Here is a 20,255-nt window from a genome sequence, read left to right on the forward strand (position 1 = left end):
TGGTTTGTTAGTGTGTGTGTCTGGTTAGTGTGTATGTGTGTGTGTCTGGTTAGTGTGTGTGTCTGGTTAGTGTGTGTGTCTGGTTAGTGTGTGTGTCTGGTTAGTGTGTGTGTGTCTGGTTAGTGTGTGTGTGTGTGTCTGGTTAGTGTGTGTGTGTGTGTGTCTGGTTAGTGTGTGTGTGTGTGTGTGGGTGTGTCTGGTTAGTGGGTGTGTCTGGTTAGTGGGTGTGTCTGGTTAGTGGGTGTGTCTGGTTAGTGAGTGTGTGTCTGGTTAGTGAGTGTGTGTCTGGTTAGTGAGTGTGTGTCTGGTTAGTGAGTGTGTGTCTGGTTAGTGTGTGTGTGTCTGGTTAGTGTGTGTGTGTCTGGTTAGTGGGTGTGTCTGGTTAGTGAGTGTGTGTGTGTCTGGTTAGTGTGTGTGTGTGTGTGTGTGTGTGTGTGTGTGTGTGTGTGTGTCTGGTTAGTGTGTGTGTGTGTGTCTGGTTAGTGAGTGTGTCTGGTTAGTGAGTGTGTCTGGTTAGTGAGTGTGTCTGGTTAGTGAGTGTGTCTGGTTAGTGAGTGTGTCTGGTTAGTGAGTGTGTGTGTGTCTGGTTAGTGTGTGTGTGTGTGTGTCTGGTTAGTGTGTGTGTGTGTGTGTGTGTGTGTGTGTGTGTCTGGTTAGTGTGTGTGTGTGTGTGTGTGTGCCTGGTTAGTGTGTGTGCCTGGTTAGTGTGTGTGCCTGGTTAGTGTGTGTGCCTGGTTAGTGTGTGCGCCTGGTTAGTGTGTGCGCCTGGTTAGTGTGTGCGCCTGGTTAGTGTGTGCGCCTGGTTGGTGTGGTTGGTGTGTGTGCGCCTGGTTGGTGTGGTTGGTGTGTGTGTGTCTGGTTGGTGTGGTTGGTGTGTGTGTGTCTGGTTAGTGTGGTTGTGTGTGTCTGGTTAGTGTGTGTGTGCGTGTCTGCCTGGTTAGTGTGGTTGGTGTGTGTGTGTCTGGTTAATGTGGGTGGGTGCCTGGTTAGTGTTTGTGTGTGTGTGTCTGGTTAGTGTGTGTGTGTGTGTGTGTGTGTGTCTGGTTAGTGTGTGTGTCTGGTTAGTGTGTGTGTCTGGTTAGTGTGTGTGTGTCTGGTTAGTGTGTGTGTGTCTGGTTAGTGTGTGTGTGTGTTTCTGGTTAGTGTGTGTGTTTCTGGTTAGTGTGTGTGTGTGTCTGGTTAGTGTGTGTGTGTGTCTGGTTAGTGTGTGTGTCTGGTTAGTGTGGTTAGTGAGTGTGTGTCTGGTTAGTGTGGTTGGTGTGCGTGTCTGGTTAGTGTGGGTGTGCCTGGTTAGTGTGTGAGTGTGGTTGGTGTGTGTGCCTGGTTAGTGTGGGTGTGTGGTTGGTGTGTGTTTGTCTGGTTAGTGTGTGTGTGTCTGCCTGGTTAGTGTGGTTGGTGTGTCTGGTTAGTGTGGGTGGGTGTGTCTGGTTAGTGTGTGTGTGGGTGGGTGTGTCTGGTTGGTGTGTGTGTGTGTGTCTGGTTGGTGTGTGTGTGTGTCTGGTTGGTGTGTGTGTGTGTGTCTGGTTGGTGTGTGTGTGTGTGTCTGGTTGGTGTGTGTGTGTCTGGTTGGTGTGTGTGTGTCTGGTTGGTGTGTGTGTGTGTCTGGTTGGTGTGTGTGTGTGTCTGGTTGGTGTGTGTGTGTCTGGTTGGTGTGGTTGGTGTGCGTGTCTGGTTAGTGTGGGTGTGTCTGCCTGCTTGGTTAGTGTGGTTGGTGTGTGTGCCTGGTTAGTGTGGGTTGGTGCCTGGTTAGTGTGTGAGTGTGGTTGGTGTGTGTGCCTGGTTAGTGTGGGTTGGTGCCTGGTTAGTGTGTGTGTGTGTGTGTGGTTAGTGTGTGTGTGTGTCTGGTTAGTGTGTGTGTGTCTGCCTGGTTAGTGTGGTTGGTGTGTCTGGTTAGTGTGGGTGGGTGTGTCTGGTTAGTGTGGGTGGGTGTGTCTGGTTAGTGTGGGTGGGTGTGTCTGGTTGGTGTGTGTGTGTCTGGTTGGTGTGTGTGTGTCTGGTTGGTGTGTGTGTGTCTGGTTGGTGTGTGTGTGTCTGGTTGGTGTGTGTGTGTCTGGTTGGTGTGTGTGTGTCTGGTTGGTGTGTGTGTGTCTGGTTGGTGTGTGTGTGTCTGGTTGGTGTGTGTGTGTCTGGTTGGTGTGTGTGTGTCTGGTTGGTGTGTGTGTGTCTGGTTGGTGTGTGTGTGTCTGGTTGGTGTGTGTGTGTCTGGTTGGTGTGTGTGTGTCTGGTTGGTGTGTGTGTGTCTGGTTGGTGTGTGTGTGTCTGGTTGGTGTGTGTGTGTCTGGTTGGTGTGTGTGTGTCTGGTTGGTGTGTGTGTGTCTGGTTGGTGTGTGTGTGTCCGGTTGGTGTGTGTGTGTCCGGTTGGTGTGTGTGTGTCCGGTTGGTGTGTGTGTGTCCGGTTGGTGTGTGTGTGTCCGGTTGGTGTGTGTGTGTCCGGTTGGTGTGTGTGCGCGTGCGCTCGGTTGGGGGGGGTGTGTGTGTGTCCGGTGTGGGTGTGGGGGGGGGGGGGGTCTGGTTAGTGTGTGTCTGGTGGGTGTGTGTCTGTCTGGTTAGTGTGTGTCTGGTGGGTGTGTGTGTCTGGTTAGTGAGTGTGTGTGTCTGGTTAGTCTGGTGGGTGTGTGTGTGTGTCTGGTGGGTGTGTGTGTGTGTCTGGTTAGTGTGTGGGTGTGTGTGTGTGTCTGGTGGGTGTCTGCCTGGTTAGTGTGGTTAGTGTGTGTCTGGTTAGGGTGTGTGTGTGTGTGTCTGGTGAGAGTGAGTGTGTGTGTGTCTGCCTGGTTAGTGAGTGTGTGTCTGGTTAGTGTGGGTGTGTGTGTGTCTGCCTGGTTAGTGTGGGTGTTTCGGGTTAGTGTGTGTGTGTCTGCCTGGTTAGTGAGGATGTGTGTCTGGTTGTGTGTGTGTCTGGTTGGGGTGTGTGTGTGTGTCTGGTTGGGGTGTGTGTGTGTGTCTGATTGGGGTGTGTGTGTGTCTGGTTAGTCTGTGTGTGTGTCTGGTTAGTGTGTGTGTGTGTCTGGTTGGGGTGTGTGTGTGTGTCTGGTTAGTGTGGGTGTGTGTGTGTGTCTGGTTAGTGTGGGTGTGTGTGTGTGTGTCTGGTTAGTGTGTGTGAGTGTGTGTCTGGTTACAGTGTGTGTGTGTGGTGTCTTGTTAATGTGTGTGTGCCTGGTTAGTGAGGGTGTGTGTCTGGTTAGTGTGTGTCTGCTTACAGTGTGTGTGTGTGTCTGGTTTGGGTGTGTCTGGTTTGTGTGTCTGTCTGGTTTGTGTGTGTGTGTGGTTAGTGTTCTCCTGTGTGTGTGTGTGTGTGTGTGTGTGTGTCTGGTTAGTGTGTGTGTGTGCGTGTGTCTGGTTTTAGTGTGTGTGTGTGCGTCTGGTTAGTGTTTCTGGTTAGTGTGTGTGCGCGTGTGTGGTTGGTGTGTGCGCGTGTGTCTGGTTGTGCTTGTCTGGTTAGTTTGTGTGGTTGTGGTTACTGTGTGCACGTGTGTGGTTGGTGTGCGCGCGCGTGTCTGGTTGTGTGTGTGGTTAGTGTGTGTCGGGGTTGTGTGTGTGTGTGCGTGTGTGGTTTTAGTGTGTCGGGGTAGTGTGCTTGTGTCTGGTTAGTGTGTGCGTGTGTGGTTAGTGTGTATTATACAGGATTTATATAGCGCCAACAGTTTGAGCCGAGCTTTACAAAATGAAGGTAGACATAACATTTACAATACAATTTGTTACAAGTGGAAACGGGGAGGGCCTGCTCGTTAGAGCTTACACACACATATTGAAAACCCATCAGATCTCAATGGGGAAAAAATCTCATGCTAGATATCTATACTAATATGGACTGGGTAATGTTAGGAATGTAAGGATGCCCCATCGTTTGATGGAAATGAAAATTATCAACCTACAGAGGACAGAATTCAAAGACATCCTGAAAATCAAAGTGAAAAACTGCAGCAGGCTAGTCCATTTTGCTGAAATTTCATTACAGAAACTCATAGTACTCAGTAGTTTGTATGGCCCCCACGTGCTTGTATGTATGTCTGACAATGTCTGGGCATGCTTCTGAGACGACTGATGGTGTCCTGGGGTATTTTCCTCCCAGATCACTGAGCTCCTGGACAGTCTGAGGTGCAACCTGGCGGCGTCAGATCAACCGAAACATGATATGCCAGAGGTGGTCTATTGGATTTAGGTCAGGCGAGCGTAGGGGCCTTTCAATGGTACCAATTCTTTCACCCTCCAAGAACTGCCTGCATACTGTCGCCACATGAGGCCGGGCATTGCCGTGCACCAGGAGGAACCCAGGACCCACTGCACCAGTGTAGGGGCTGACAATGGGTCCAAGGATTTCATCCTGATATCTAATGGCAGTCAGGGTGCCATTATCTAGCCTGTAGAAGTCTGTGTCCCTCCATGGATATGCCTCCCCAGACCATCACTGACCCACCATTACAATGGTCGTGCTGAACGATGTCACAGGCAGCATAACGTTCTCCAGACCCTGTCACATGTGCTCAGGGGGAACCTGCTCTCATCTGTGAAAAGCACAGGATGTCAGTGGCAGACCTGCGAATTCTGGTGTTCAATGGCAAATGCTCTATGGAGCTCTATGGTGCCGGGCAGTGAACACAGGGCCCACTAGAGGACGTTGGGCTCTCAGTCCACCCTCATAAAGTCTGTTTCTGTTTGGTGTGAATGTCTCTGACCAAAAAGTGGCCTGCTGGAGGTTATTTTGTAGGGCTCTGGTAGGGCTCATCCTGTTCCTCCTTGCACAAAGGAGCAGATACTGGTCCTGCTGATGGGTTAACCACTTCACAACTGCGTTATAGCTGAATGACGCTACAGTGTGGTTGTCCAGTTCAGGGAGGGCGTCATATGACATCCTCTCAGAACGCACCCTGCCGCGCACCTCCAGCGGTGCCCATCTGGCGATATCCGTGATCGTTGTGTCCTATGGACACAGCTGATCGCATGATGAGGTAAAAGGCCAATCACAGCAGCCTTTTACTATGTGTTCAGCTGTGTCCAATGACACAGCAGATCACCGAGTAAATACAGTTGCCGGTTATTGGCAGCACTTTCCTCACACTGTCAAAGCATGAGGAAAGTACTGACGATAACTGGCAAATGTCAGTGCAGATCGGCCCTGATGATCAGTGCCAGCTGATCAACACACATCAGTGAAGGAGAAAAATTACCTATCTGCAAAACTTTATAATAGAAAAACTTTTATTACATTTTTGTTTATAGTGCAAAAAATAAAACGCCCATTGGCGATTAAATACCATCAAAAAGCTCTATTTGTGTGAAAACAATTTCATATGGGTACAGTGTTGCAAGACTGCAAAATTGTCATTCAAAGTGCGACAGTGCTAAGTTACTGGTAACAGTAATCCGCTGCACACTCCTGCCACCCTGCTTCTTAGATTTGGTATCTGCACTAGTTTTCTTCTAGTCTTTTTTTTTTTTTTCCTTTTCTTTTTTAACTCTAATCTTAGAATTAAAGCAGCACTGCATGCAAAATATAAACTGCAACAAGTGGGCTCTTGCAGTGTCTCTTCTGCAATAAAATAGCTGCCTGTGTGCAATCCTCATAGGAATGTGCAGTGAGCTGCTCATGCACAGCTTCTGCTAACATTTCCAACAGTGCCAGTGTTGCGAGATATGACTTCTGCTGAAGGTTGGCACCTTTAAAGATATAGGTGGTTTTTTTCTTACTTTATTAGTACTGTAAATGTCTGTACGGTGTCAATGGATTAATACCTTTTCATTGGTATTCTGTTTGCTTTGGTGGTAAGAATGCTTTGCCATGTCTGCTGCTAAATGGCTGTACATTTTAAATTAGTATTTTTATTTTTTATTTTACACAGGCTTGGATTAGGTCTCTGAATGAAGACAATAAAGCTTCCCTTCTGGAGTGGACAGAGAGGTGCAATATTAATCTTGTACAGGTTAATGGTCAGAGGAAATATGGTGGCCCTCCTGCAGGTATGGATAATAACCCTTATAAAATAATTTGAATATGCTAAACCAGTTATGCTGGGAAAAATGCATAAAGTTTAACTCCAGGAAAATAGCTGAATTGCACAGATTAAATCCATATGAATGATATGTTCTATATATATTGAAATGTATACAGCTTTGTGACACCATACAGCCCTATCTAGTGGGGAAGGAGACCTGATTTTTCTCTACTGCAGTTCAGGTACACTTAAAGGATAAGTTCACCTTTTAAATGCATTACACCCGTTTTTAGGGTTTAATGTGTTACTGCTGGAGCTGCTCCCATGTCTACTGTCACAATTTTAAAAAGTGGCCGTGCAGGGCTCTGCCCACCCAGCCCTATCATTTAATCAGAGTTCTGTGAATTTTACAACTACTGTCAGCCTTTTGTGTCTGGCAGCTTGTAGTTATCAATCGACTACAAGAGTGATGTGAGTGCTTGGGTAGTTCATTGAGGCTTCCTGTCATCTTGCCCATACAATGTACACACACACAGCTTACACTGACAATCTGTAAGAGCCCTGCATAGCACCCGTGCCGTGATCACCCATTGTCCAATAAATAAAAAATGAATGCACATTTTTTTTTAACCTGCAGACAGATGTGCATTTAATTTTAAGGTGACCTTATAACAGCTGCACCTGTTAACACCTGCACCTTGTGATTGGATGATGAAAGCAGAAGCAGTAATTGAATGTGCCCACCTGTTTCTCTGCTCTCTCCTGATCAGCATTTTCATTGTGCTGCTTTTTACTCCCTATCTAAGCTCTGCTGTAATGCATTAGGCTGATAACTCTTTAAATTCAGGTGCACACACTGCGTAAAAAAAAAAAAAAAAATTGTATTAATGCAGAGCTTTGTGTGGGTTTTTGTTATATTCCTGCAGTTAAGTTTTCTGATATCCTAGTGTAATGGGTTTCAGTTATTTTCCAAAAGGTATATTTCTGCTACCTAGACAGATGGCATGGGCAGCATACATATTCTCCATACAGGCTTTCTTCAAAGGATATTTCATGCTTCTTGATATCATTTTTGCCTGTTGTGGGTTTCAAAATTTGCTGTTAAAAGAAATCTAGATTACCCTTTTGCTGTCAGCAGCGTTTGCATATATAAAAACCCCAAAACATATTTTCTGAAAGCAGGCACCTTAGAGAATAAAATAGTGGTAGATTCAATTTTTTGTTGCACAATATTATAGCAAAGGTCTATGAAATGTAAAATTTCAGTAAGAACACACTAAAGTGAATTGTAGGGCAAATGCAACAAATTACCCGAATTTCTGGTAAAATATAAGATAAGGCTGTTCTGGGTAAATATATGCCCAACATGTCAAACCTTAAATATATCTTCTATAGGCAACACTTCACAAGCCCCCTAAAAGTCATCAGTTTAGCATTATGGCGAAGGTATGGTGTTAGAATTATTGCTCTCACTCCGGCATATGCGAAGATATACAACGTGTATTGCAATCGAGGTTTTCATGTGTAGGACCCCCAATGTTTGTGTGCATATGTGGGGGCGCCCTCAATTTCTGGGGGTGAGATTTTATGCTTGGGTTTAACTTTAAATGTTTGCAATTTAGAACAATTTTTTTTTTACTTTTTTTTCCCTAACGCAAAGTCCCCTATGTGGTGATTTATTTGGTAACCGGGTCTCTTAGACCTTGCATGTCTCTTTAAAGAGAACCTGCATGTCCCCCCTGTGCACCACTGAATGTAATGCAATGCAGATCACTTTACAATATATTCCTTGCAGGCTGTTCTGGCCAGTTAGTAACTGGGGGGGGGGAGACATCATACATCACGTTCCGGGTCATTAACAATAAGGGGAGGAGAGCGAACATGTGTTTGCTTTCCTTCTCTTCCCTCTACCCGAACGCACCTGCTGTCTGTCCCTAGCCAGCAGATGGGCAAGCGGAGCCCACCATACGTGCACAAGGGGCACTGTTACAGAGGGTTTGTGGAAGCAATCAGACGGAATGCTTCCACCTAACAGGCAGAAGTTTGCTTTTCAGACTTGGGCACAAGTCTAGTGGATGCAGCCACCAGATTGTGTAAAACCTCCACTGTCAGGTCTGTAAAACGTATGCCCCTGGCAGCGAAAGGGTTAAAAAAAGTCAGCATTTCTGATACCGGAAAATGCGGATTCTGGCTTTACTACTTTGAGTCTCAGCTAAAGCATGCATTCAGATGTAGCTAGTTTTTTCAGGAAGAGAAGTCGGCAATGGCTGCCCACATTTTAATTAGCCAGGTTTCCTTTAAAGTAGATGTAAACGCTGACTGGATGACTTTTTTGGTTTGCAGAATTGTCACAAAAACTGTTTAATTTCCAGTATTTTTTAAATATGCAGCTTTCATAAAAATAACTGATTTGAAACTCCTTGATACCTGAGACAGGAAGAGGCTGTCCCAGTTGCTCTTCTGTGTTGTCATACCAGTGTTCGTTGCTCAGGCTTGGTCCACCAGTGTAATCAAACTGCGTTTTCTAAAATAAAAATGACAATTGTTATAAAAATGCTTTAGCAAACTAAATGTCATTCAAATAGCCTTAAAGTACAACTCCTGGAAACCCTTTCATATAAGAAAACTGACTGGTTTTCTTATGTGACTCCATTGGCGATGCATCCCTTCACTTATGTGGTCACTTTGACAGGTGAGGGTAATTCAGGGCCGGTGCTAGTCTATTGTGTCGTGGACAAGACCGGCTACTTGTATCCCCCAAAATAAATTAAACATTTTAAACAGTAGAAAAAATAAATCAACAAAATAAGTGTCGTAAGATGCCATCAGCACCAATATTAAAGACAAAATCTGTCACTGATGGACTGTATCTGTGGCTGGCAGTGGCAGAATGACAGTTGCAGGTAGTAGAGGATGATGGATCCACACTCTGACAGATTTGAGGCTGGAATTCCCCAGGCAATGGGGGGAAATAAACACTGACTGCAGGCAGCCCACACACCTGAACTGAGTAATCCCACACAGTGACCGATCCAACAGACACTAGAACAGCAGACTGTGGGATCATGTCATCACTCGCTGACAAATTGCACATGTGATGGATTGCCGGCCGGGTCACATTCACTCATACATGAGAGATCAGAGAGACATCGCCTTCCTCCGCAGGCGCAGCTATGCCTCTGATTGGGAAGAGAAGGGATAGAATGCCACAGTGATCAGCAGCCTCCAGCGACTTGCAGTAAGGGACAGAGTCAGAGAGGAACACTGGAAGGAGCTGAAGCTCAGCAGCTGCTCTGGCCCCAGACATCCAGCATCTTCCTCTGTCCTTTCTTCCTCTTGGCTGAAGGATCATTTGTGACATGTCGGCGTCCCACACAGTGCCTGCCTGTGCCTAGAGATGTTGAGATGCAGGCCATTCCTTGGGACAGTCTGCAGGCAAAACAAAGTTTGAATGGAGGCAGGTGGCAAAGGTAAACCCAACTGCAAGCACTGCTTCTAAACAATGTAGATACCTTTTTGTGGTGCTTTGGAGCAAGGCACAGAGAAGGTAAGACAATTAAGATTTGATTAAGGTGGGAGGAGTAAATCACCTTGGGAAGGAAGGAGACCCAGGATCTTTATAAAAAATTCCTCACAATGTAAGGCTGCCAATCCAGAAACTTCTCACCAATGCCATAAGAAAAAAAAAAACCCTTACAACTAGGGTCAGCTATGCGATTATCCTGCATGGGCTCAGAGACTTGTAGAATGGACAGGACCACATTGAGATCACAAGGAGAGGCAGGTGAATGAACATGGGGAGTGATGTGAGTTACCCCTTGAAAAGGTCTTTGTCAGAGAATGAATGCTCAGCAGTCTCTGAAAGAGAGTGACCAATGCTGAGACTTGATCTTCCAAGGTGCTAAAGGTCAAATGTCGCTCCAGCCCAGTTTGGAGAAAAGGATAGATCTCTAGTCCACTGTGAAGGCCTTTGAATCCTGATCCTGGATGCAAACATGTTCACCTTGTGAATTAGCATGCCTACAGATCTACATTCAGCATCCCTCAGCAGTGACAGATGTCCCAGAACACCTTGGGGTGTCGCCTGCATCTAGGCGCTGATAACTGTCAGTCGGCTAATTCTCTGTCCCAGAAATAGACTGCGAACAAGGCTGGAATTTGCATTTCAGCCCAAACCATTAGGACTGCCTATTGAAGGACTGTGTGGCTTCTGGTGTATTGCCCCCCCCCCCTTCCCCCCCAGGTTAGTGCTACACAGCAGGCATAGGTAAATAGCCCTCATTTTGCGAATATTGATGGAGATGTCTGGACTTCATTGATGGCCATGTCCCTTGTCCTATTTCCATCACTAGGACAACTCCCCAGCTCAACAGTTTGGCATTTATCTTAAGATCCATCTAGGACAGTGGTTCTCAACCTGTGGGTCGCGACCCCTTTGGGGGTCGAAGGACCCTTTCACAGGGGTCGCCTAAGACCCTCGGAAAACACATATTTCCGATGTGTAAAGAGCAGCTACAGTGTAGAAAGCAGCTACAGTGTAGAAAGCAGCTACAGTGTAGAAAGCAGCTACAGTGTAGAAAGCAGCTACAGTGTAGAAAGCAGCAGTATTGGCGGTAAAGCGATACTTCATGAATTATAATTACTGGGTAAATAATTTTATGGTTGGGGGTCACCACAACATGAGGAACTCTATTAAAGGGTCGCGGCATTAGGAAGGTTGAGAACCACTGATCTAGGACAACCATCCAACACAGGGCTGGTCAGCCTACCAGTAAAGATATCATGGTCTTGTGACAGCGGCACATGGGCATGTCCAGCAAATGAAGGGACACAGTACAATAGGTAGAGGCTTGGCGCACACAGGGGAAACTCATCACTTTTAATGAGGCAACTTTGAAGCCTAGTATCTTAGTGTTACTAATCCTAGGACCCTGCATTCACTATATCTGGTCTCACACAGTACACTACACAGAAATGCAATATTTTTAGTAAATATAAACTGATAAATACCTTTTCTCATCAGAGGTTAGAGCAGTCTTGTGGCTTCCATTTGTGCCCAGCACTAGCTAAAGCTTGTAGTTTTCTTTCTGCTCTAGGAGGATGCAAAACTGACTGACAAGCGCTGATTTGGACCTGTTGATCACATGCACTCTCCTAAGAAAAAACCTCTAGCAATACACACCAAACTGAGCATGTGCAAAATGCCTACGGTTTAGTCTCTTATCAGGCGATAAGAGGTGCTTGCTTAAACAAATGGAGGAACAGAGCAATCAGAATCAAACTGCCTTTTTACACAGTGCAGATTAACCCCTTAGGTTCCACAGTGAGATAAACAAGCATGGGCTTCCAAACTGTAAACTGGCTTAAATAGCCCTGAAATGGTTTGGAACCTTCTGAATCCAGATGGCTGAAAGGGCCCACAGATGTCCCCCTACTAGCAAAGGGATGCACTGTGACAGACCCAAATGGGACAGGGGCTTTTGGAGGGGGCTATGGGCTAGTCTTCTACCCACTGATTATGGCCCATAGAGGAGACTAGGGATTGTGTGCTTCTCCCGGTCAGAGCTTGGAGGAGAGCCAGGTCCTGACTCCTTGACTGGCTGGGAGTATTTACTGGGATTATGCGGCCAGGAAGTCCCCCAGAACACTGGTGCGTTGGTGGGAACATTGTGTTAGACCGTGCAGATGCACCTTCACCTGCCAGGGATATGGAATTCTTATGTATATGTATATTTTTATTTATTTATTTTTTTTATCTTGCCCCGGCTGGTCCTCAAGAGCTGCATAATGCAGCGTTTGCCCTTTTTTCCCTGTCTACTACCAACTTTATTTTAACCTTTTTATACTATTTCTGCCGAAGATGTGCCACTTGGTAACCTAGATCCGAGGTGGGTCTGGGGTGGGACATTTAGAAACGAGTGGTGTATTGTACTTTATGTATCCGGGGCTATGGAATGGTTTCTGGGCATCCTCGTGGGTATGCCCTGGCTAATTGTGGATGTGTTTTCTAGCACACAGAGAAGGGAGGTAGGGTAGGGATTTCCTGTGACTAGTCATACGAATAAGGCTTGTCTAGGTGTCTAGCTGTTGGATTAATGTTTACAGGTTGCATTGTCATGTTTTTACTGGTTGTAAGTCTCATCTTGGGAAAGACATGGTTGGCTTGGATGTTAGGACTTGTGATAGAACTAATTGGAGGACTTTGCTTTTGTAGTGAGATCTTGGAAAGACAAAAGAAAAGCTTCCTTAGCCTGGAAGTGCTTTGCAGTGGACACCTTTTTCAGCTTTACTTCTGAATTGGGCAAGTTTTTTTTTTTTTTGTTTTTTGTTTTTTTTTTTTTCTTTCTCTTTCTGCCACTGACTTACCTGTTAAAGGTGTCCAATGATTCATATGAGTTCTGTCAAATGGAAACTTTTTTAGACGTTCCTCACAAACCACCTCAGCAGACCATCTCTGCAGCCAGAGGTTCTTGCACATTTGTACAGACATGAGGGTCAGACAAAAATAATGGTGCACGTAGTTGGACAGACTGACACAATAGCAAAAGGCTGCTGGGAAGAGCTCCAATTCTTTGCGTATTGAGGGATCTGCCCCATGCTTTTAGCCCACATTTCCAGAGTTTGACAAAAAGCCGTATAAAACACCAAAAACAGCTTCAGTGGGATCCTTGTAAGGGATTGGTTGAAGCAGGCCCACTACAGGCACTTTATATATACATGTGTACCTCGGTTAACTTAATTTTCGGTTTAGGAATGAAAATCCATTGAAAATAATGCCTGTCACGTACCTGATTGGAGACTGAAATGATGAGGTCAGCCTCACTTTTGTCACTAGCCCTGACCCCACTGGAAGTGGAACAGAGGGTGTTCCACTGGAAGTGGAACAGCTGGGATGGGAGACAGGAGCAATGTCATAGGAATAGCTGGGGTCATCAATGGGCGAACAGCGAGGTACCAAATCATAAGCAAGCCAAAGTCGGGAGCAGAGCCAAAGTCAGGAACACGTATCAAGCAGGAGAGTAATCGAAGTCAGGTCAGCAACAAGAAAATCACACAGGAATGAGCAGGAAACGGGGAACAGCTGAAGACCAGTCAGCACAGGCAGAGACACCTTTTAAATAGTCAGTCTGGCGCCAATCTTCACCGTGCGAGTGCGCGATCCCGCATTTCTGTGTGCATGCGCACGTCTATTCGCCAGCCATCTCACGAGAATTCCCTTACAGCCTCGGTTTATGAAATTTTTTAATGAATTTTTTTGCAATACGAAGTGTATGTTGGTGTCTATTTTTTAAATGCAATTGCCGGCTTTTTTTTTTTTTTTTTTTTTCTTTACAATAGCTCAGAGCTGTCACTTTCCCTGGAGTTAAAGGAACCTCTGTTTCTTTTAAGAAGCTAAAAGGAAACCTTGTTTTAACTTGGGGGAAATAAACTAAAAAATTTTTAAGCTGGGGGCTGAACCTGAGCTATAGTGGAGAAAAACAAAAAGTGGTATTTACATTTAAATACCGGCACCATAATAAATGAATGAACATGGGGTCCCTCCTCCCATCTATATCAAGCTCTTCAGGTCTGGTATGGATTTTGAGGTTCACTCCCATGCCAAAATTAAAAAAAAAAAAAAAAAAAAAAAAAAATCCATGCCAGACCCTTATCTGAGCATGCAGGTCAGGAAAGGGGGGAGGGAACAAAGCAAGCAAGCGCCCCTCCTGAACCATACCAGGCCTCATGCCCTCATATGCCGCCAAAGCCAGCCCCCCCTCTCCCAAGCACCTTGTCCCAATGATGATGGGGACAAGGGCCTCTTCCCCACAACCCTGGCTGGTGGTTGTGGGGGTCTGTGGACTGGGGGCTTATCAGAATCTGGAAGCCCCCTTTAACAAGGGGGCCCCCAGATCCCACTCCCCCCCCCATATGAACATGGTACATGGTCCCGATACTCATTCATAAAGTGTAGTGTGAAAAAGAGAGGACACAGTCTTTGACAAGTCAAAAAAAAAAAAAAAAAAAGCTCTGCTTTCAGCCGTCTACCTGCCCCGGTGGTTTGACAGTTCTTAAATAGGTAATGGACAGGGCCACCCGGGGACATCACGCATGTGACCCCTACCTCATGTGACATCAACTGCTGAGTGGAAGGGGTTGTCCTAACAACTTGGGAGTCCTTACCTGAAGGTGGAAGCATGTAACATTAGTTAAGACTTAAAGGGACTTGAGTTCTGTACTTCTCTTTACCCGTTTACCATGCTTTTTGAAGCTGCAAGATTAACTTAAGTCACATGGCTAATTATCTATAATTTGTGTGTGTGGGTTTCTTCACAGCCACATATTTCAAATTAGTTGCACCTTAGACACTGCAGATGTTTCCATATGTGCAGAAATCTGTGCATCTACAAGTGTTGGCTGAATGCCCATATGAGCCTTGAGAGGCTGTTTTTGAGAATGCTTGTTTGATCACTTCTTGAAAAAGGCATCAAGAAGATCAGGGGGTTAGGTTACTCTCCTTACCCTGAAAGAGGGCTCACGCTTCTATCAGTAGGTTTTCCACTCTGGCTTTTATTGGTCTCTGGCTTTCAGCATCAAGTCCAAGACTTAAAATATTGTTCTGTAAGACATGGCTTTCCAAACCAGCCAAGTTAGGTGCCAGGGCCTATTCCCAGTTACAGGGTGCCCCATGTTGAGGGGTGAAACTAATGGCTGCTGTGCAGCAGGTTTTGTCACTGGGTTGTCACCCAGTTCTGGCAGCGAGGATGCTTTCAAAGGTTTTATTCAAACCTCTTATGGTCCTGAAGCCCAATGGGGATGTCTATCAAAATCTGGACTTGTTCTTGTGGGTACAACTATTGTAGAGAATGCAATGATGGTCACTGCCTCCCTTCTGGGGGTTTTCCTGTCCTCTGTAGAAATGAAGAATGCCTGCCTACTCATTCTCTTTTCCTCAGCTCCATATTATCTGCATTTTCGGTGGGTGACCAGGACTTTCAATTTGTCACTCTTCCTTTTCTTGCCTGTTCCCTTGAGTTTTGAAGGTGTTTGTCAGTGTTTGCTCAGCTCTGCTTTTAAGGGGGTTCAAGTTATGAAGTATCTGGGTGAAAGGATCAGTCTGTCCTTGAGACCATATTTGCCAAACCATGCCAACTACTGTTGTTTGGATCCACAATTTGAGCCTTATTCTACACATGGCACTGTCCAGAACATTCTCGCCCTGGGACATACTTCCATTCCTCTGTGCTCTCGTCTGGGATCTTGGAGCCAGAAGGATGCTCTGCTCATGCCTGCATGAGGATGCTGGATCTCTTGGTTGCCTTATTCGAAGTAATACTGTATGACCATTTTTATTCCAGACCAATGCAATTCCAACATCTGGCAGGGTGGAGCAAGTTGGGCGGCACAGCGGCCTAATGGTTAGCACGTCTGCCTTGCAGTAAATGGGTCATGAGTTTGATTCCCGACCATGGCGCCTCCTGCATGGAGCTTGCATGTTCTCCCTGTGCTTGCGTGGGTTTCCTCCTGGTGCTCCGGTTTTCTCCTACACTCCAAAGACATGCTGGTAGGTTAATTGGATCCTGTCTAAATTGGCCCTAATATGTGTATGTATGAATGTGAGTTAGGGACCTTAGATTGTACACCCCTTGAGGGTTAGGGACTGATGTGAATGTTAAATATATATGTGTAAAGGGCTGTGTAAATTGACAGCGCTATATAAGTACCTGAAATAAATAAGTGTCCTTGGAGCATCCTATGCATCTGACTCCCAGTGCCAAACTCTCCTTAGCATGGTGAATTTACAACACAGCATTGAAGTTAGGGAAGCCTTTTTCTCTGTATCCTGGAAGGCTCTCATGACCAATGCCAGGGCTAAGAGATGGTCCTGTACACTCTCGAAGTGTTGTGGACATGGTTGGTGGAGGGTCCCCTTCCCCTAGGGTCCCAGGCAAAGTGGTTATACTTCCATTGTTAGATTCCTTTCCTGCAAAGTCACTCAACAAATCTAGTTGACAATACCATAGCCATGGCCTACAGGAAACATCAAGGGGGCACCAACAGCCAATGCCGCCCAAAAGGAAGCTAATCTACTCCTCTTGTACATAACGTCATGTTCCAGCTCTGTTCACATTCCTGATGTGGAAACATTGGTAAGGTAATTTTCGCAGTCTTCAGCATGTGGGTCTGGAGATATGGCCCTCCATCCGGAGGCATTTTAAGCCCTTTACTGTTGGTGAGGGACACCGGATGTGGATCCCAGATTGTCCTGGTTCAACCACAAACTGGACAGGTTTGTCACCAGGAACAGGAACCCTCACTGGCATTCTTGGTAGATGTCTGACTCCTTGGTATCAGTTTAGTCCTGATCTATGCAGTTCTGCTGCCCTAAAATACTCCTCTGCTTTGTAGGGTTGAGAAAGAGGTTGTCCCGGTGACCAAAGCAAACCAAAGTGGTCCCAGGAGAACTTGATTCTGACATTCTCAGACTATAGCAGATGCTCTGTGGGTACATCCAGGGCATCCAGATCTCCTCCCATCCCAAGGATTAGTGTTTCCATCCTCTTCTCCATCACTGGCTTTGACAGCATGCCTGTTGCAGCCATGGTCTTGAGTGGCAGGGGGCTCTCAGGATCTTTCATCCCTACCCTTTTTGAAGGCTAGGAAGTTTTTCTCGGGTTTCTCATCACACCTGTAAGCCATGCTCTTGTGAAGCAAGGACTTTCATCTTAGGAACTACTCCATGAGCCATATTCTGTTTTTCCTCCAGTCAGGGCTGGATCAGCACCTAGCCTTGCAGTACTATCAAGGGAAAAATTTCAGCCTGGTTGTTCTATTTCAGTAACATTTTGGCTACTTTCTCATGAAAGCTTTTGTTCAGGATGTAGCTCGCATTACTATCCTTGGGAACTCACCCTTGCTACATAATTCAGTTGTAAAGCCGCAGGTGTGCGTGTGTCACATCAGATCTCAATGGGAAAAAAAGATCATGCTGGATATCTATACTGATATGGACTGGGTAACTTGTTAGAAATGTAAGGATGCCTCATTGTTTGATGAAAATAATCACCCTACAGAGGACTGAATTCAAAGACTCCCCGAAAATCAAAGTGAAAAAATTATGCAGCAGGCTAGTCCATTTTGCTGAAATTTCATCTGAAAATAGTACTCGGTAATTTGTATGGCCCCCACATGCTTGTATGCATGCCTGACCACATCAGGGCATGCTCCTAATGAGACGGATGGTGTCCTGGGGTATTTCCTCCGAGATCTGGACCAGGGTGTTACTGAGCTCCTGGACAGTCTGGGGTGCACTGGTGTCAGATGGACCGAAACATGATATCCCAGAGGTGTTCTATTGCATTTAGGGCAGGCGAGCATGGGGGCCCTTCAATGTGGTATCAATTCCTTCATCCTCTGGGAACTGCCTGCATACTCGCGCCTTGAGGGTGGGCATTGTTGTGCACCAGGAGGAACCCAGGACCCACTGCACCAGTGTAGGGTTTGACAATGGTCCAAGGATTTCATCATGATACCTAATGGCAGTCAGGGTGCCATTGTCTAGCCTGTTGAGGTCTCTGCATCCCTCCCAATATGCCTCCCCAGACCATCACTGACCCACCACCAAAATGGTCATGCTGAATAATGTTGCAGGCAGCATAATGTTCTCCGCAACAATGTTCTGGTGTTCAAAGGCAAATGCTAATCAAGCTCTATGGTGCCAGGCAGTGAGCACAGGGCCCACTAGAGGATGTTGTTGGTTTTACATAGTCTCCACAATGGGGACACATACAGCATAGCAGTAATCCCAACACAATCCAATCAAATTACAATTTTTGGCTGGAGTTCTGCTTTCTTTTAACAATTAACATTGCACACAGCTCATATTTTGAGGCGCCTCTTGTGTATGCTATGGTTTTGACATGTCCCTCTCCACATACACCAATTTATTTCTAGATTAGGCTGCTGTTGATTAAATCTGGTATGGCAGTGTAGATATACTGTAGATTCAGTGCTGCTCTGAACAGTTTGTTTTATTTTGTCAGATCCCTGCATATGAGCCACACATCGCAATGCCATCTGCCAGCTCTTAAATCACTACAGGTCACTGTGATGACATTGGGGCTGGCAGAGGAGGTGATGACCCAGGCATCCAAAACACCTGGACGTGTTAAGGCTCATGTACACTGCAGCTGCTAAACTGACGTTCAGGAGCTGTTCAGCGGTTTTTTTCAGCAGCCCCTGAACTCTCCCTAATTTTTTCATGTGTCCATGTACACAATAGTTTACAGGCCGTTAAGTTTTAGTGGTTTTTTTTTTTTTTTTTTTTGTTCCATATCCAGATGCTGTCCAGAGCCTTTTCATCATCAGAAATGCATGCAAAGCATTTTCCATGTATTCAAATAGACCCGGTACACCAGCAAAGTCAGTTCCAGGTTTCACGTGAAGCAAAAAATGGTAGAAAGTGCTGCATTATGCTCATGATGGGATCCATAGTGAACACAACCAGAAAAGACAGGTCATCTCAACACATACTGCTCTCTGCTTCTGCTCTCTTCCTCTCAAAATGTCTGAAAGTAAATTTTTTACGATTTTTCAGTGCATTCTGGGCATTTGGGAAGGGCTCCTGAGGTTCTTTTTTTTTTTTTTTTTTTTTTTTTTAAACTCTTCTAAACGCAAACGCGGCTAAAGTGACATTTTTTTTTACCTATGTTTTTTCCAGCAGTCAGTTTCCAGCATTCAGAAGAGTTTTGCAAACGCCCTGTGTACATGAGCCCTTAAATGCTAAAAAGTTTGCGATCTATAAAGTTCTTGAAGACAGCAAAGTTTATCTCCCAGACCTCCCTCCCTAATCTACCTCTCACCCCTCAAGCAACAGTTGCTTTGATTGGTAATTTTCCTTTTATCCTAAATTGATTTTGCATTCAACTAGTAAAAATGGAGTAGTTTGGTCAGCAAAATGTATCTGGTCATATACGTTATGTTTTTTTTATAATAACGCTTTTATATTTGCAGGCTGGGTTGGAGAAGATCCTCCACTTGGGACAGAAATCTTTATTAACAATCTCCCTCAAGAAATCTATGAAGATAAAATAATTCCCCTTTTTCAGACTGCTGGAGCATTGTACGAGTTTCGTCTTATGATGACTTTTAGTGGACTTAATCGAGGGTTTGGCTTTGCCCGATATACCAAAGTGCACCATGCAGAGCTAGCAGTCTCCATGTTTCATGGATATGAGATTCTACCTGGCTGCAAGATTGGTGTCTGCAAAAGCATTGAAAAATGTCACCTGGAGCTGGATGGCCTGCCATGTGTCCTGGACAAAGTCACCCTTGCCAAGGTCCTGAGGGAAATGACCGCTGACCTGGAGAAAGTTTCTCTTTTTGCTAGTCAAAACGTGGAAATGAAAAATCTTGCCATCTTGAAATACAGTTCCCACAGAGCTGCCACCATGGCAAAAAGAATCCTGTGTAAGGATTTTTTTTTTTTTTTTTTTTTAGATGCAATCCATCTATGGGCAGGCTGGTTGTGCCCAAGTCGATCTATCAATTGACTTGGGTACAGCCAGCCTGTTAATTATTTTTTTTTTTTTTTTTACATGCAATTACTGCTGCTGGCTATAGCTACTAGCAGTAATAGTGTTCTACTGGCAGGGAAGGTTCCCGTCAGCAGAATGCAATAGCGCTGTGGGAGGGTTTCCTATGTATTAGAGAAGTTCAGATTAAACAGGGAATTTTTAGCTTTCCTAAAAACTTTCAATTGGGGACATGGTCTAATCAATATTTGAATTTTTAAGGCTTTACCAGTCAACCACAATCATGCTCTTTAAGCAGTACAGTTGATTGAAGCCCTGGACAGAGGGTGTGAGACCACTAGAGACTGTAAACTGAGGTTCTGCTATATTAACCCTTGCTGATGCTGCCAACAATATTAAAGAATAAAAGTCCATATCCATTGTAGCCTGACTGTATAAAGTTGCATCATTGGTGGGAGTCTTGTGGCTTGGATATAGCGCTGTGGGTGGCAAAGCAACAGCAGGATCACTGAAGGGTAGCACAGTAGCAAGTGCGTTTTTACCTAAGTTTGCTGTGCATAATTACACATTATGTCAGGAGCTTAAAGTAGAACTGTACCAGTTTTGGGTCAGGTTTGTTAACATATATTTTTTTTTTTTATACAATCTCACTGCATTGTATGAAAAGCTTCCTAAAACTCCACCTGCTGAGTGGTTAGATCACATCATGTAATATTTCATATTTACCTGGCTTGGTTTTTTTAATTGAGCATTTCTAAAAGAAAATATGCATAACACCACTATACATTCCCTTTAACATGGCCAAAATGTG

General features: G+C 45.3%; 1 protein-coding gene across 1 annotated transcript in view; it reads left to right on the forward strand.

Annotated features, from left to right (window-relative positions):
• DND1 (DND microRNA-mediated repression inhibitor 1) overlaps window positions 1–20,255 on the forward strand; it is a 33,011-nt gene that overhangs the window by 7,903 nt on the left and 4,853 nt on the right. The window contains exons 2-3 of the mRNA XM_089666972.1: window positions 5,838–5,955; window positions 18,924–19,379. Of these exons, the coding sequence (XP_089523098.1) occupies window positions 5,838–5,955; window positions 18,924–19,379 (574 nt within the window). The remainder of the gene's footprint in view (window positions 1–5,837; window positions 5,956–18,923; window positions 19,380–20,255) is intronic.

The sequence above is a fragment of the Staurois parvus genome, unplaced genomic scaffold, assembly GCF_062004578.1.
Source record: "Staurois parvus isolate SC_StPar_1 unplaced genomic scaffold, SC_StPar_1.0 ptg000006l, whole genome shotgun sequence".
In the NCBI taxonomy this organism is placed as follows: domain Eukaryota; kingdom Metazoa; phylum Chordata; class Amphibia; order Anura; family Ranidae; genus Staurois; species Staurois parvus.